This window comes from Nyctibius grandis, chromosome 19 (assembly GCF_013368605.1).
Source record: "Nyctibius grandis isolate bNycGra1 chromosome 19, bNycGra1.pri, whole genome shotgun sequence".
Classification (NCBI taxonomy): Eukaryota; Metazoa; Chordata; class Aves; order Nyctibiiformes; family Nyctibiidae; genus Nyctibius; species Nyctibius grandis.
Window position 1 is genome coordinate 857,432 of NC_090676.1, and position 13,656 is coordinate 871,087.

General features: G+C 50.2%; 1 protein-coding gene across 4 annotated transcripts; it reads left to right on the forward strand.

Moving 5' to 3' along the window:
- The first annotated feature begins 1 nt into the window (after position 1).
- PLAGL2 (PLAG1 like zinc finger 2) lies at positions 2-8,648 on the forward strand. 4 transcript variants are annotated; one of them, XR_011049514.1, is made up of 5 exons: positions 2-88; positions 2,255-2,364; positions 3,843-4,238; positions 5,094-7,413; positions 8,356-8,648. XR_011049514.1 is itself a non-coding variant. In XM_068416187.1 (5 exons), exons 3-5 carry the CDS (start codon positions 3,976-3,978, stop codon positions 8,463-8,465), a joined length of 969 nt encoding a protein of 322 aa, XP_068272288.1. In that variant the 5' UTR covers positions 2-88; positions 2,255-2,364; positions 3,843-3,975; the 3' UTR covers positions 8,466-8,648. The 4 variants fall into 4 exon arrangements, 3 of the variants coding, with proteins under 3 accessions (XP_068272288.1, XP_068272286.1, XP_068272287.1); XM_068416187.1 differs by having other exon boundaries at positions 5,094-5,689; XM_068416185.1 differs by having other exon boundaries at positions 5,094-8,648.
- The last annotated feature ends 5,008 nt before the right edge of the window (positions 8,649-13,656 follow it).

Here is a 13,656-nt window from a genome sequence, read left to right on the forward strand (position 1 = left end):
AGCACGACGTCACTCCCACAATGCCCCGCACAATGGGGCCGCCGGGGCCTGGGCCGGAGCCGCGCCTGGCGGGGCCCGGGGGAACGGGGTGAGTGCGGGGCGGGGGGAGGTGGGGAGGGCGGGGGGCGGCGTCACGGCGGCCCCCTCCCCTCGGCGGCGGGGCCCCCTCAGGGGAGAGGGGGGCGTGTGAGGAGGAGGAGGAGGGGGGGGCGTAGGCCGGGCCCGCCTCTCGCCCTCCCTCCCCGCAGGGCTGCGCCATGGTAACGGGGGAGGGGGCGGCACGTGTGCTCCCCCTGGCACCGGCTCGGCTGCATCCACCGACCCTTCTCCGGGGCGGGGGGGCTCCCCTTTCCCTGCCGGGGCAAACGGCGGAGATGCCGGGGGGGTGCCCGAGTTGCCCGCCAGTTGCAGCCAGCACAGCCGCACTCTGTCCTGGGGGCTTTGCAGCCACTTTGGGGCTGAGTAAGTGAAAAAAGCGGCTTTTTTTGTAGCCTAAATAAATCAGCCCGGAGCCGTGTTGGTGTTTGGGGCTTTCCCGGTGGTGCCGGGAGGGGGTTTAGGCTTTTAAAATCCCGTCTGTTGTCATGTCGGGTCTGTTGTCATGTCATTTTCCCATCTGAAAATCATTCTCTGGGAATGGTATGTTTGGTTACATCCTATGGGAAAGGTGCAGCAGCTTTTCCCCGGGCTTTAAAAAGTAAATGCAAACTTTACGCAGAGTTTTTCCAAGATCTGTAAGTGATCAAGTGGGGGAAACTGATGTCGAGGCTTGAGCAGCTCAACTAGAAAGATGAGCCTGTTTGGATGTGAAAACCTACATAGGTAGAAACGGCCAAAGTCACTCAGTGCAAGAAAATAATGGTTTTCTTAAGGGAAATCAGGGAATCATAATGACATGTGAGCTGGTGTTTGTGACTGCAGGAAAACTGTAAAGAAAAGGTCAGTTCAAGATGTGTAGGGAGGCAGGAGAGTGACTTACATCGAGGTGTGGCACTGGCAAGGCTGGCACTGTGCATCTAGGTCTGGTATCTGCTTTTCCTCCCTTGTAATTAAAAAATCAATACTGGAAAATGACAGAGGATGGAGAAGAGTCACAGAGGTGGTCTGAAATCCCGCAGCACCTTGCAGTCAGGGGTTGGAGCCGGACTTTTTATTTTTTCCTGATTATTTTTAACCCGGGCAGTTCCCTGAGCTGGTTCCCAGCCTCGGTCACAGGGTTTTCCCACGCAGCCGAGGAATGGTGCTCTGTGTCGCAGGAGTGACTTCGAGGGGCAGAAGCTGTGCAGAAACGCTGTCTTGTTGAACCACCCTTTGAGAAGGATTGAACCGTGGGACAAAGGGTCAAAGCAGGTGGCAGACTCTATCCCAGGGACCCTCTGTGAAGCCCGTGAGCTTTCTTGTGCTACTCAGACACACCTCGTTGTTTTCTGTGCAATGACAAGTGGCTGGAACCTCGTACACAGCATACAATCCATCAGCTTATGTGAGCTCTTCGAGCCTGAATTTGCACAAACCTGATGACTGTAGTAATGAAATATTTCATGTAAGTTGGCAGCCAGTGGGAATCCAGCTCTCAGGTGGATCGTACGTTTTTCCAGCTGTGTTCACCCTGCCAACCTCTTAACTTCTGTAGAACTGAAGCAGAGGAAGATTCATCTGGGGATGAGAGTTTTCTGTAACCGACTTAGCTGAGATTTCTGGAGCTGCAGAGGGCAGACGTGTTTTTCCAGGCCTAGCACAGACCTTTCTAAGATCACCAGGTTTCCTAGTGCTGGTACAATCGCCCTGATGTACAACGTGTTCTCTCTGGTGGCTACAGAGTTACAGAGAACAGGGAGCACATTGAAAATGTTCTTTGGGGAAATGTTACTAAGAAAACTGAGTTTTTTAAATATGTAAATACCTAGATGACACAGAGTTTTCTAGCCGAGCTTGAACTATGTTGTTGCCTTTCCACGGCTACTCTGTTTCACCGATACTCTGCAAGACCCTCATCGTGTTTTTTCTTTCTCATTCCACAACTGGCAGTGTCCTAGGACACGCATTTAAAATTAGAAATAGATCCAAATAGGTCGAGGCCTTTTTCTTGCTGGACCCTTACAATTTTAAAGGCAAGTTGATGAAATTTTACAGTAATCAGTTACAGAGATTACGATATCTTAACTCATTTGTGTTTGGGTTTCTGCTCTGAAGGTGACAGTTTATGCACCTTACCTATTAAAGACAGCAAAATTCAAACTCTGTCTTCTTTCAGGTAGCTTTGAAACGGGCCCGGATGGCTGAGCTTGTTCAGAGGGAAAGAAGCAACTACCTGGCAAAAGTGGCAGAGACTCCCAGAACATGTGCACAGCTCTGGAGCAGGAGGTAGAGAAAGCTTTCTCTTTTCCAGCACACATCTCATGCAGAGATGAAATATTCAGAGTCTTAGACACCTACAAAGGAAAACTGGTCTGAGCCGCAGGGCTCTGCACCCCGAGGGGCAGGAGCAGCCGTCGCATCACGCGGGGTTGTACCAAAGTGGCACCTCAGCAGTTCTCCTCCTCTATTGTTCTGCTCTGCCCGTGTAGGTTCAGCCCACACAAAACTGAATTCTGTTCCTAATGCACATTTCCAAACCTCATGGTGACACGTGTCCTGGGAGCCATCCCATTGCCCAGGGTTTTCCAGCCTGTGAACCATTCCCAGCCTGTGAGTGCTGGTGTGGTTACAGTTATATTTCAGCTATTCACAACGTTCCGTGGTGCACTTTCTTAATGGGGGGTGGTTAGTTCCCTCGTAGTTGCACATCCTGCCACAACTGGCACTCGTGTTGATGTGCAGGCAGGAAGTTCCTCCCTCTGAAGCAATCATGGAGCGAGAAAGAGCTTGAGGGTTTGATGCTATTTTAAGAAGAGCTAAATTCAGTGAAAGAGATCTTTTGAGAGGTTTTTATTTCAGCTAACTGCTTAGGTGTTGGCAGAACCATATAAAAATGCAGTACTTTACCAACAAGACAGACACCACTCAAGAACAACCTGCTAAGAGAGACTGATATAGATTTTCATCAACGTGAAAGCCAGCAGAGCATACAGGAGGTCTATTTTGTTGAACAGGAAACAGTTTGAGCTTCCATTATCAATGTGTGAGAGTGTAAAAGAAAAAAACAATTTAAAATTGCTCATTACTGTAGAAAACTTGCTAATACAGAGAGGCAGAATCTGCCCCAGAGTAGAAGAGTGAAAATACAGTGACTAATCACACCCTGAAGAGAAGCAGCATCTGTTGCCTTCCTGAAAAAGGTGTGATGTTGCTGATAATAGCAAGTTTTCTTCCCCAGCCGTGTTGACCCATGTCTGGTAATTCAGATTGGTGTGCTAGGAGATGATCTTAGTAGTGCACCAGGTTGGTAGCAGAGTGGATGAAAAAAAATACAAGAGAAGCTTAGTTTCTCTGAGGAGATCTAGAAGGGAATTCCATGTAAGCAAAGATCAAGAGCAATTGAGAATAGACTATGAAGAACATGAAAAAAGGGGATGAGAAGTGATCCACAGAACACATGGGGGAAGGTGAGGTATTTAGGTGTGTCTGTAGCTCTATCTACAGTATTTCATGAGAAAATGCATGTAACAGGTAACACTGGATCTTAATAGTTGCCAAAATGTAATTCATAAAAAGCTTAACATAATTTTATTCAGATAACAGGGGTTAAGGGAGAAAAGAACGAAACACATTGTGGAGAGGGGAGTTGCCCATGTGTGAACACGCATGTTCACATGTTTATAATGCTTGTTGAATGCTCACACATGTTTGTGTGCACGGGTGAAAGACACAGTGTCCTAACACCGACCCTTCTGTGATTTCAGATGAAGATGTTTTGCTGTTAAAGCAGTTTGGTCACAGAGAGTTTCAGCAGAGAACTGCACCGGGACAACATCGCGGCGAGACACCTGCAGGCTCGAGTTCTGCTTGACATGGCCGTGTTCTACTAGACCTGCCATGACGGCATTTTTTCCCAGTGTTCCCAACTGGATTCAAGATGCAAAGCAGGAGGAGGAAGAGACAGGCTGGAAACTAGTCCCCAGACCAAGAGGTGAAGAGACCACAAGTCAGGGAAAATGCCAGTGTGAAATATCGGAGACCTCCTTCCCCGGTGTGGACAAGCTGAGAACTCACACGCTTTCTCACACTGAGCAGAGACCGTACAACTGCCCTCAGCTGCACTGTGGCAAAGCCTTTGCTTCTAAGTACAAGCTCTATAGGTAGGTCACTGCCGGGTGCCTCTGCCGCACAGCGCTCCCCTGCCAGCAGAGGGGAAAACCCCTCCATCATGTTTTTTTGCTTGAATTTCTGAGAAGGTGGAGGAGGGGGAATGCCCTGCTTACCTTGCAAAGCAGTTGAGTCCCAGACGTCACCATCCTTGGCATCTCTTTAAGCACCTTCCAGAGAACCTCAGATAATACTTTATCCTGAGCTCAAGCTGTTTTCTGTTTTACTAAGGAGGAAATTGAAGCAGAAAGTGAAGTTCACAGATTAAAAAGCAAAGTGAACAGCAAGGATAGGATTCACATTTCATAAGCCCTACCCCTAACTTTAACCACAGGAGTATTTCTATGGCAGCTATTCTAGCATGAAGTGAGTTCCTATTTATGTACTGAACTATAGCAGGGAATAATTAAATTATGTGATCACTAGGAACTTGAAACTAGATGAACCACAGTGTCAGAGAGGGTAAGATACCAAGGTGAGGTCGGTCCACGTGGCTGTCAGCACCCGTTGCCACAGCCTGGTGCCTCCTGATGAAGTGAAGCCATCTCACCAGCAGACAGGCATTTCTTGTCATAAACCACCAAGGTTTTCTTTGTCATTGCCCCCTTTGATAGCCTCAGCAGAGGAGCAGGAGCTGAGTAGAGACTGAATTATACCTGTGTGGAGGGGATGCATTCTAGGCAGGGAGGGCACTGCTGAGACTGTCGGGGCAGCAGCCTTTGGTGGTGTATTTTTTCTGGGATTTTTGTGGCGTAAAGTGTAGAAGACAAGGAAAATTGTGAACAAGTAGCGCGTGTTCTCGTAGGGGTCGGACGTTAGTCTAAACTTTCCTGCTTTTCTCCCCAAAGGCACATGGCCACGCACTCTGCTCAGAAGCCTCATCAGTGTATGTACTGCGAGAAGATGTTTCACCGGAAGGATCACCTTCGCAACCACCTCCAGACCCACGACCCCAACAAGGAGGCTCTGCACTGTCCCGAGTGCGGCAAGAACTACAACACGAAACTCGGCTTCAGGCGACATCTGGCCATGCACGCAGCTGCCAGCGGCGATCTCAGCTGCAAGGTGTGCCTCCAGACGTTTGAAAGTACCCAGGTCCTGCTGGAGCACCTCAAAGCTCACTCGAGGCGGGCGTCTGGTGGAGCGAAGGAAAAGAAGCATCCGTGTGACCACTGTGACAGGCGCTTCTACACCCGGAAGGACGTGCGGAGACACTTGGTAGTGCACACGGGGCGGAAGGACTTCTTGTGCCAGTACTGTGCTCAGAGGTTTGGGAGGAAGGATCATCTGACCAGGCACATGAAGAAAAGCCACTCCCAGGAACTGCTGAAGATTAAGACAGAGCCAGTTGACATGCTGGGTCTCCTAAGCTGCAGCTCGTCTGTCGCAGTGAAAGAAGAGCTGAGTCCTGTCCTGTGTATGGCATCCAGAGACATGATAGGTGGTAAGAGCTTCCCTGGCATGTTGCCTGTGGGCATGTACAGCACGCATCTCCAAACCATGCCAAGCTCAGGGATGCCCCATTCTTTGGTTCCTAATTCTCTTCCAATGGGAATGAGCTATCCTCTGGAGTCGTCTTCTCCCATCTCCTCCCCACCGCAACCTCCTCCAAAGTATCAGCTTGGATCTACCTCATATTTGCCTGAGAAACTACCCAAAGTAGAGGTGGACAGCTTTTTGTCAGACTTCCCTGGCAGCCTGTCTCTCTCATCTGGTGAGCCTCAGTCCTCTTCGCCTCAGCCGCCCCCCCTGGATGAGGCTTTGCTTTCCAAGAGCCCTGCTAACCTTTCAGAGGCTCTCTGTGCTGCTAACATGGACTTTTCTCATCTTCTTGGCTTCCTCCCCCTAAATCTTCCTCCTTGCAATCCGCCTGTATCATCAGGGGGGTTGGTCATGGGCTACTCACAGGGGGACACACAGCCACTGCTTACCACTTTGCAACACCAACCTCAAGAATCTCCTGGAGCTGGGGCCTCGCTGAACTTTGGGCCCCTTCATTCATTGCCCCCTGTCTTCACTTCCAGCTTGAGCACAACCACGCTGCCACGTTTCCACCAGGCATTCCAATGAGCTGAAAACAGCACCGGAGAACAGACCTTCCAGTCACCCTGTTGTGGAGAGCCTTAAAAACGCACAACTCTTCCTTCCCTTTGGGGTGCGAAAGCTTTGCCAAGCTGTGTCAGACAGGAGGTTTCTGATCTCTGGAGGGAGCACTTGTAGACTGGAACAGCAGATACCCCTGTGCAAGTCCCAGTCCTGTACAGCGAAAATATTTCAGCTGATAGACTGGATATATTTTATCTAATTTTTAATCTGTGAATCAGGAGCCGCGCTTAGCACTGACCTTCCCCGAGATCCTGGAGCTATGTTCCTCTTTGGGAAGGGACTGTCCCTGAGAAGGAGTTGAGACTCTTTCATCTTGGGCTAGACTTTTTTGAAGAGTCCAGCTTCCATTTCATGTTATCACACTGCAATTCTAGCAAAACAGCCAACACCTCCACGAGGAGAAGTCAGGAGACCCACTCTGTATGAAGCCAACGGGGAAGAGGCTGTCCTTCCCCACTACCTCTCACCCCATCACCTAGTAACAGTCTACTCCACCGAACACAGCTTCCTCCACATCAGTGTTAAGCAACAAGACGTTTACATAGTGAATTCTAAACGTCACCTCATTCTTCCTTGCGGAGCTGTTGGGTTAAACTCATCACAGTGACCATTGTTTACACAGCACAACTCTGTTCCCGCCATTACAAAAATAGGAGGCACCAGAATACACTGGTTTTATATCTGGTGTAGCTAGAACACTGTTTACACAACGAAGTCAGGTTGCCCTGATTTCTCTTCACTTATCATGTTCTTCCCCCATGGGGAAATACACTGCTTGTTGGACCACTTCAGCCTCTGCCACCGCAGGCAGCAGCTTCCCACGTTTTCTCTCTGGCTCTCCACGTGTCAAGGGGCTGGAGCAGCTCTCACAGCCTGGGTTTGTGGTGTGCAGATAGAGCCCTGTTAAGCGTCTCCCACAGGCAAACGGGTCGTGCCTCTGTTCTGCAAACCAGAGCGTGTGACAAAGCAAGGCTGGGGCCTCGGGGCTGGCAGCGCCGCGTACCCTCGTGCCAGGCGTGGTGAGAAGAGGCTGCAGGCCCCCGCTCCACAGGTTCCCTTGAGGTGAGGAGCAGAGGACGAGTTCCTCGGGGTTTTTACAGTTCAGTGAGGTCAGTACCCTTTTGGCTTACCCAGGAAGCAGTCTCGAGAGAGATGTTTTTACCTCAGTCCTCGGGTGATAACATCCAGGAATCAGGAGGAAAAATTGGTCCCAGCTTCACGTACACTCTGTCAGTGACTTTGAAGCGTTTTCCCCAACACTAATAGCTCAAACAAACGGTGAGGGTTTGAGTGCAGTCACCCTTGCACTTAGGGTTTGGTTCCACTGGCCTTTCTGTTCTCTCCTTCTCGAGCCTTGTCTCCTGAAGTTAAAGTCCTGCTTCCCCTGCTCCCTGCCTCGCCTCTTAAGCTCTTCCGTGGACCCAAAGGGTTACACTGGTGAGGGGCAGCCAGCTGCTGCTGTCATTTAGCATCTGTAGCGTCTCCTGCTCTCACTTTCCTGGGCACTTGTAACTGCAGATGGTAACATGGAGGTCAATCTCTATACGTTGGGGTGTGTTCATGAATATAGACACAGATCTTCATACCTCAGCATGGAGGAACCAGCATAGGCCAATAGAAACCAGGAAATCCGTCAATATTGTTCTCCATAAATCTAGAAAATGCAAAAATCTACCTCTACTCTGTTATCTCAGCTCCTCTGGTGAAGCCAGCTGCTGTCCTCCCCCATCTCCCCCCAGTACATCCAGTTCAATGCATATTGCTTTCTGCTGAGCCATGGATCCCACAGCGTGACATCAGCCGTGCCTCGTTTGTTCATAGGCTTCTCCCCCTTCCGTTTTACTCAAGAGTTTTATTTTTAATTTAGCTTAGTAATTCTTCCCAGAATGACTGTTTAGCGATCCATTGATTCTCCAAAACATAGATCAGTTGGTTTAGGTTAGCCAGCAATGCTGCAAATAATACTTTTGTATCAAAATGTAATATAAGATTTATTTACCTCAGCACTATCCTGTGGCAATGATCTCCCCGCGTTGAGTGCAGTCCTGCCTTTTCTCCACTGTAACGTGTTGCCTTTCGAAGTTCAACGAGTGCCTTCTTGTTCTCTAACATAGAAAAGGTAAATGGGGCAGTTCAGCTCCTCTGCTGTTTACCGGCATTGAATACCTCAGGCCTGTCTTCTATTGCTTTTCTCTGCAAATTAAAGAGTGTCACACTGTTATCACTGATATGCAAGCCTTAGCCCTGTCTTCAGGTGAGAGGATTTTTTTTTTTAAGAAATAAATGGTCAGAACTGATCACTTACTGCAAGTGAGGGTTACCAGATTTATGCAACGCCGTCGTACACCTTCTTCCCTTTCAGAACATCCAGCTTGCTTGCTTTTTGCCTGCGTTGTACCCTGGACAGATGTCATCACTGGAAATCCTTTAGCAGTGGTAGCTAAACTTAGAGCCAGGCATCTTTTTCCTACCAGTAGTCTATCAAAGAATAAATGAATTCATTTTGCTATTATTTGCACGTGTGATTTGCTTTGCACAGCTACTCTGACAAGCAGAATTGCAGTAACATTTCCCAGTGAAAGGGAAGTTAAACCAGCAAAGGGAGCGCGTTGAGGCAGCACGCTGGGGCTCGTACCAGGGGTTTGCAGTGGAAAATGGACTCAAAGTGCCTGTTCCACAACAGAGTTTATAAACTGCACATATTGTGTCAGCCAGTCTAGAACTAATGAAGCTGCTTCCATGTGAAATAATGAGTGTGCAAGGAACAACACAAATTATTTCCCAAAGCTAGTTAGCAAACAACTTTTACCTGTTCATAAGAAAAAACTTTTGAGCATCAAAAAAATACCCCAAACTTTTGAGCATCAAAAACTTTTGAGTAGATTGAGATGAGATCTGAGGAGGAAATTCTTTGCTGTGAGGGTGGTGAGAGCCTGGCCCAGGTTGCCCAGAGCAGCTGTGGCTGCCCCCTCCCTGGCAGGGTTCAAGGCCAGGTTGGATGGGGCTTGGAGCAACCTGGTCTGGTGGAAGGTGTCCCTGCCCGTGGCAGGGGGTTGGGACTGGATGGGCTTTAAGGTCCCTTCCAACCCAAACCAGTCTGGGATTCTATGATCTAAGCTACACCACGCAGGAGTCTGAGCTCGTTAGGAAGCCCGTACCGAGCCGTTAGGAAAATCAGAAGGCAGCTTAGTAAGCTCCTGCTGATGGGAGCGTAGGTAAAACACAGCGTTAAACTGCCCACGCTGCGAGGCTGGACGCTGCAGCACAGAGCATTTTAAGTGCTAAATGAAGGACTTTGCGGTGGCAGAGCCCTGTGACCCGCCATGGTCTGGTATCTTTGTTCCAGGCACATCTGTGTCGGAAAGGTGGCATCAGACTGAGCCCAGGAGGAGCAACTACAGTGAGTAATTGGTCAGGAGGGTTTAGTTAAGAAATATTTTAAAGTGTGGCTGACGTGGGGAGCGTTTAAAACCAATAGGAACGGTGCAGACAGCTAAGATCTAAAGTGGTAGAGCTCAAGTTTGTGGAAGGACAGGACATGAACACACCAGCCATTATAAATCAGACCCTAGATTCTCAAACAGGCAAGGACATAACGTTCCCCTAGAAATAAGACTGATTCCAGCTCACTCATTAGAAAATACACCAATCGAGCCCTTCCCGTGGCAGCAGAGGGTTAACTCACCTCGCCCGTCCTCCCCAGGCTCGGATTTCTAGAGCTGGGCGAAAGTCTGAAGATCTTTTTCCCCCGTGGGATTACAGCTCGCTCAAAATCCACTTGGATGAAGGAGCAACACGTTACCTTGCGTTTGCTTCCCCTCAATTTCACTGGCAGCGTGTCCCCGGAGCGCGTTTTGACAGACCCCGTCCAGCTCTCACAGTCCTGCCTGCTCTTTAGTCTCAGTGTTGAAAACTGGTGTCCCTTCAATGGGAATCCCTTTTTCCCCTGCTAGATTGATGATTTCAGTACTTTTGTTGGGAGTTCAGCGCTTTGTTCCTTAATTCCTTCCTTGCTGACAGGTGAATAGCAGCTGCTTGGAAGATTTCCTGCAGTTCTCTGAAAAATCCCCATTTCCTTTCTCAGCCATTGCAGCACCTTTGTGATCTGGAAAGAATGACCCCGCAGAGGTGTTTCCTACTGCCTGCAATTAAAATTTTTACAAAGAAATCTTCCAAGATGCTCTCCCCATCACCTTCCCTTCTTACCCTCTCTAACCCTGGTTACCCAGGCTCGCTGAATTCTCCCTCGGGTGCCTATTTTTAGTTAATTGCCTGCCCAAGCCCTGTGGATATTCTGCCACCAAAAAGTAAAGTGGATGACTGTCTCAAACAGAACCACTGCCTTAAAACTTTACGGGTTTCCATCTTTATCCAAAATTTGCTTCTTTTTCATAACATTTCTTGTATTTTTCCCAATTCTCAGAGATAGGGAGCACCATGTGAAGCTCTGAACCCAGCTTGCAGCACCGCTCTGCCCCGTTCTCACCCGTTCTCCCACCCCAGCCCCGGGGTCAGCGCCCCGCTCTGGTCCTGCTGTCCCTGCGCACTCGCACAGAGCTCACCTCCCTACTGTCCCCCTGCCCTGGCACATACTCACTTCGTTCTGGTGGGTGCCCGGGACCCTTTAGGGATCCTTCCACATGCCCCAGCCATTCCGTAGCTCCAGGTAAGGAGTTGTTTGTCTCCCAGAGCACGTCCTCAGCTGGCTCCACGCAGTTACACACAGCACTGGCCACTAAATGCTTCAGCCTGCCACAGAAACAGGTCAAGCAAAAACGGGACTGGTGATCAGAAAATGATACCCAGGAAACAGATCACAGTCTGCTCCTACCGAGATCAGCTCAGCTTTCCTATCAGAAGTACCTCGGATTGCTGATGTGCACAGGGAGGCTTGCGGGAAGAGGCTGAAGCGTCTTCCTCACCGTGTGCTCGCAGTTGGAGCTGGGTCTGAGGCCATCCTTCCCCCAGTGCCTCCACACCAGCACGCACAAAACGTACGTGACGTGGAGGTAGCTTCTCTGCAGTGGGAGACCACAGCAACAAGGAAAGTTAAAGTCATTGCAGCAGATAAAGAACAGGGAATTGGGAATCTGTTTTTATTACTATGCAATAGGGCAGCTCTTCATTTTCAGGGAGGGGAGTTTATGACTGGCGTGGGGAGCGGGCAGTAACTTCTGCTAGAGCCTGGCTGGAGTTTATGACTTCTTCTTGCCCAACTGAGTGCCTCAGCCCAGACTGCTTTGTGGGTTTGTCCCCCCTCTAGTGATCCCTAATATCTAGAAACTATTTTTAGAAGGGTTGTTTTGTACCATTTGTACCAGTATTTTCCTTAAACGAGGGTATTGAACAAACAACTGGAGCTGTCTGCCGTGGCGGTGCTGCGAGGGGGATGGCAGAGGGAACCTGTGCAAGACTCACCCTGGGAGCAGCAGAGCTCTGAAACCGCTGCTGGAGGAAAAGCCACCGAGTGGCCTTTGCAGCCAAGAGCCGGGCTGAGAACCCTCCCGGGCAGGGCTGCCCCCGCACGAGCTCTGCCCTCCGCAGCGGTCGATCTGGACCCCCCAAACTCCCCCTGGGCAGGGAAAGGGCTGGGGCTTCCCCAGCCCCGGGAGCTGCCGGGAGCGACGCGGCGCCTCTCGCTGGGGCTGCACTTGGCGCCGTCTCTTCTCGTGCTGGATCTCGCCAGGCCCAGCGCTGACCTCCCGTCCTGCAGCGACAGCTGCCCAAGCCAGAAGCTTCCCATTGTTCAAGCTCGACTGTTTTTCTAAAAAAGAAGCTTTTTAGCACTTTTACACACAGTGAATAACCTCTTTTAAAGGAGTATTTTGGGGGCTGTAAACAAGGTTTTTAAACTGTAAAAATATTAAGTGCCATTAGGAAATGTACAGTTCATCACTAAAATCAGCTCTTCCGTTGTCTTGCAAAATGAAGTTCAAATTGGAAGAATTTTTTATAATGAAGTTGTTTATTAAAAGCGTTTGAATTATCTGCCCTGGGTGTCTTCTTGGAGGGGAAGGGGGTTCGGGGGTGGTTTAAGTAAAGACAGACTCATCAGCCAAAGACCCAGTTCCCTACCTGAATCCACACAGACTTTTAAGTTTCTTTCAAGCAAATTAGACACAAAAAAGGACCTTTCTGGGGACATGGCGACAGCCGCTCCCGTTATCTCCTGTCAAGGAGAAGAATGTTTGTTAGACAGAAAGTTCAGTCACTTGGTTTCACTCGAATTACCAGCCCGCAGGGAAGCATCAAACGAGCACAGCGCGCTCCCCCCTTCCAACTCAGCCCGACATGTTCAGCTCCACAGGACCGCGCCTGCACGAAGGCAGCAGAGCCAGAACCAAACCTTAAAGCTGAAGCTCCGTCCAGCTGCTGCCACTGGCTGCAGGACAGAGACAGAGCGGGCACAGAGCACCCTGCCCTCAGGCCAGGACCCCACCATGGTGGCACCGCTCCTCCAGGCTGCCTCAACGTGAGAAGTCCAGCACGGATTGTCCTGGTGGTGGGGCTGGAGCCTTCCTGGGCCCTCGCCACGGGGAGAAGGGACCATTCCCAGGATTTCTGAGTTTGGGTTAAGGTATTTTCCTGCTCTGGTCCCGGCAGCTGATCAGTGACAGACCTTTGCCCGCCCCTGACACTGGCATCCCCATAATCTGTCACCAGCCCTGGCTGTGCACATCCCTTGCTCTGCTGGCAAAACATCACGAGAAGAGCGAGTTCGCTGCCCTCCCTCAGTCAGCACCTAGAAGGGACACTTGCTGCTCTCCTGCCACGCACACCCCCAGCAGAAACACAGCACGGAAAGACATCGAGCTGGAAGCCAACAATGAAGCTCTGGCTTCCACGGCACCAACAACCTCCTAAATCCTACTCAGAGGAAGGAAATGGCAGCTCCCTCCTTAACTGTATTCTCACCTCTGCTGCTCTAAAGCACCACGTCCTTGCCCGGCGCTCCCAACCTGTCGGCCACCCACCAGCCCTGCTGCCCTGTGCCTTGGTGCCACCCAAGTCAGTCTGAGCGTGCAGCACAGCGAGAAACAGACCCAAACGCCTCGACCAGCGGCGTTTTAATTACAATATACAGCAGTGCACAGGATGCGCCACACTGGGAGAAACTCACTGCTCGGTCAAGGCTACCAGGAGAAAAACGTTACAAGGAGAACCACAGAGTAGCCAAGCTCTGCTGCTGAGCAAAGCCACACGTCAAAGACCACGAGGGTGTCGAACAGGCTCAGTGTTCCCAGGAAAATCCCAAGAAAAAGAAAATCCCAAGAGGTGGCTTAGGAGAACGCAGGAGAGCAGGAC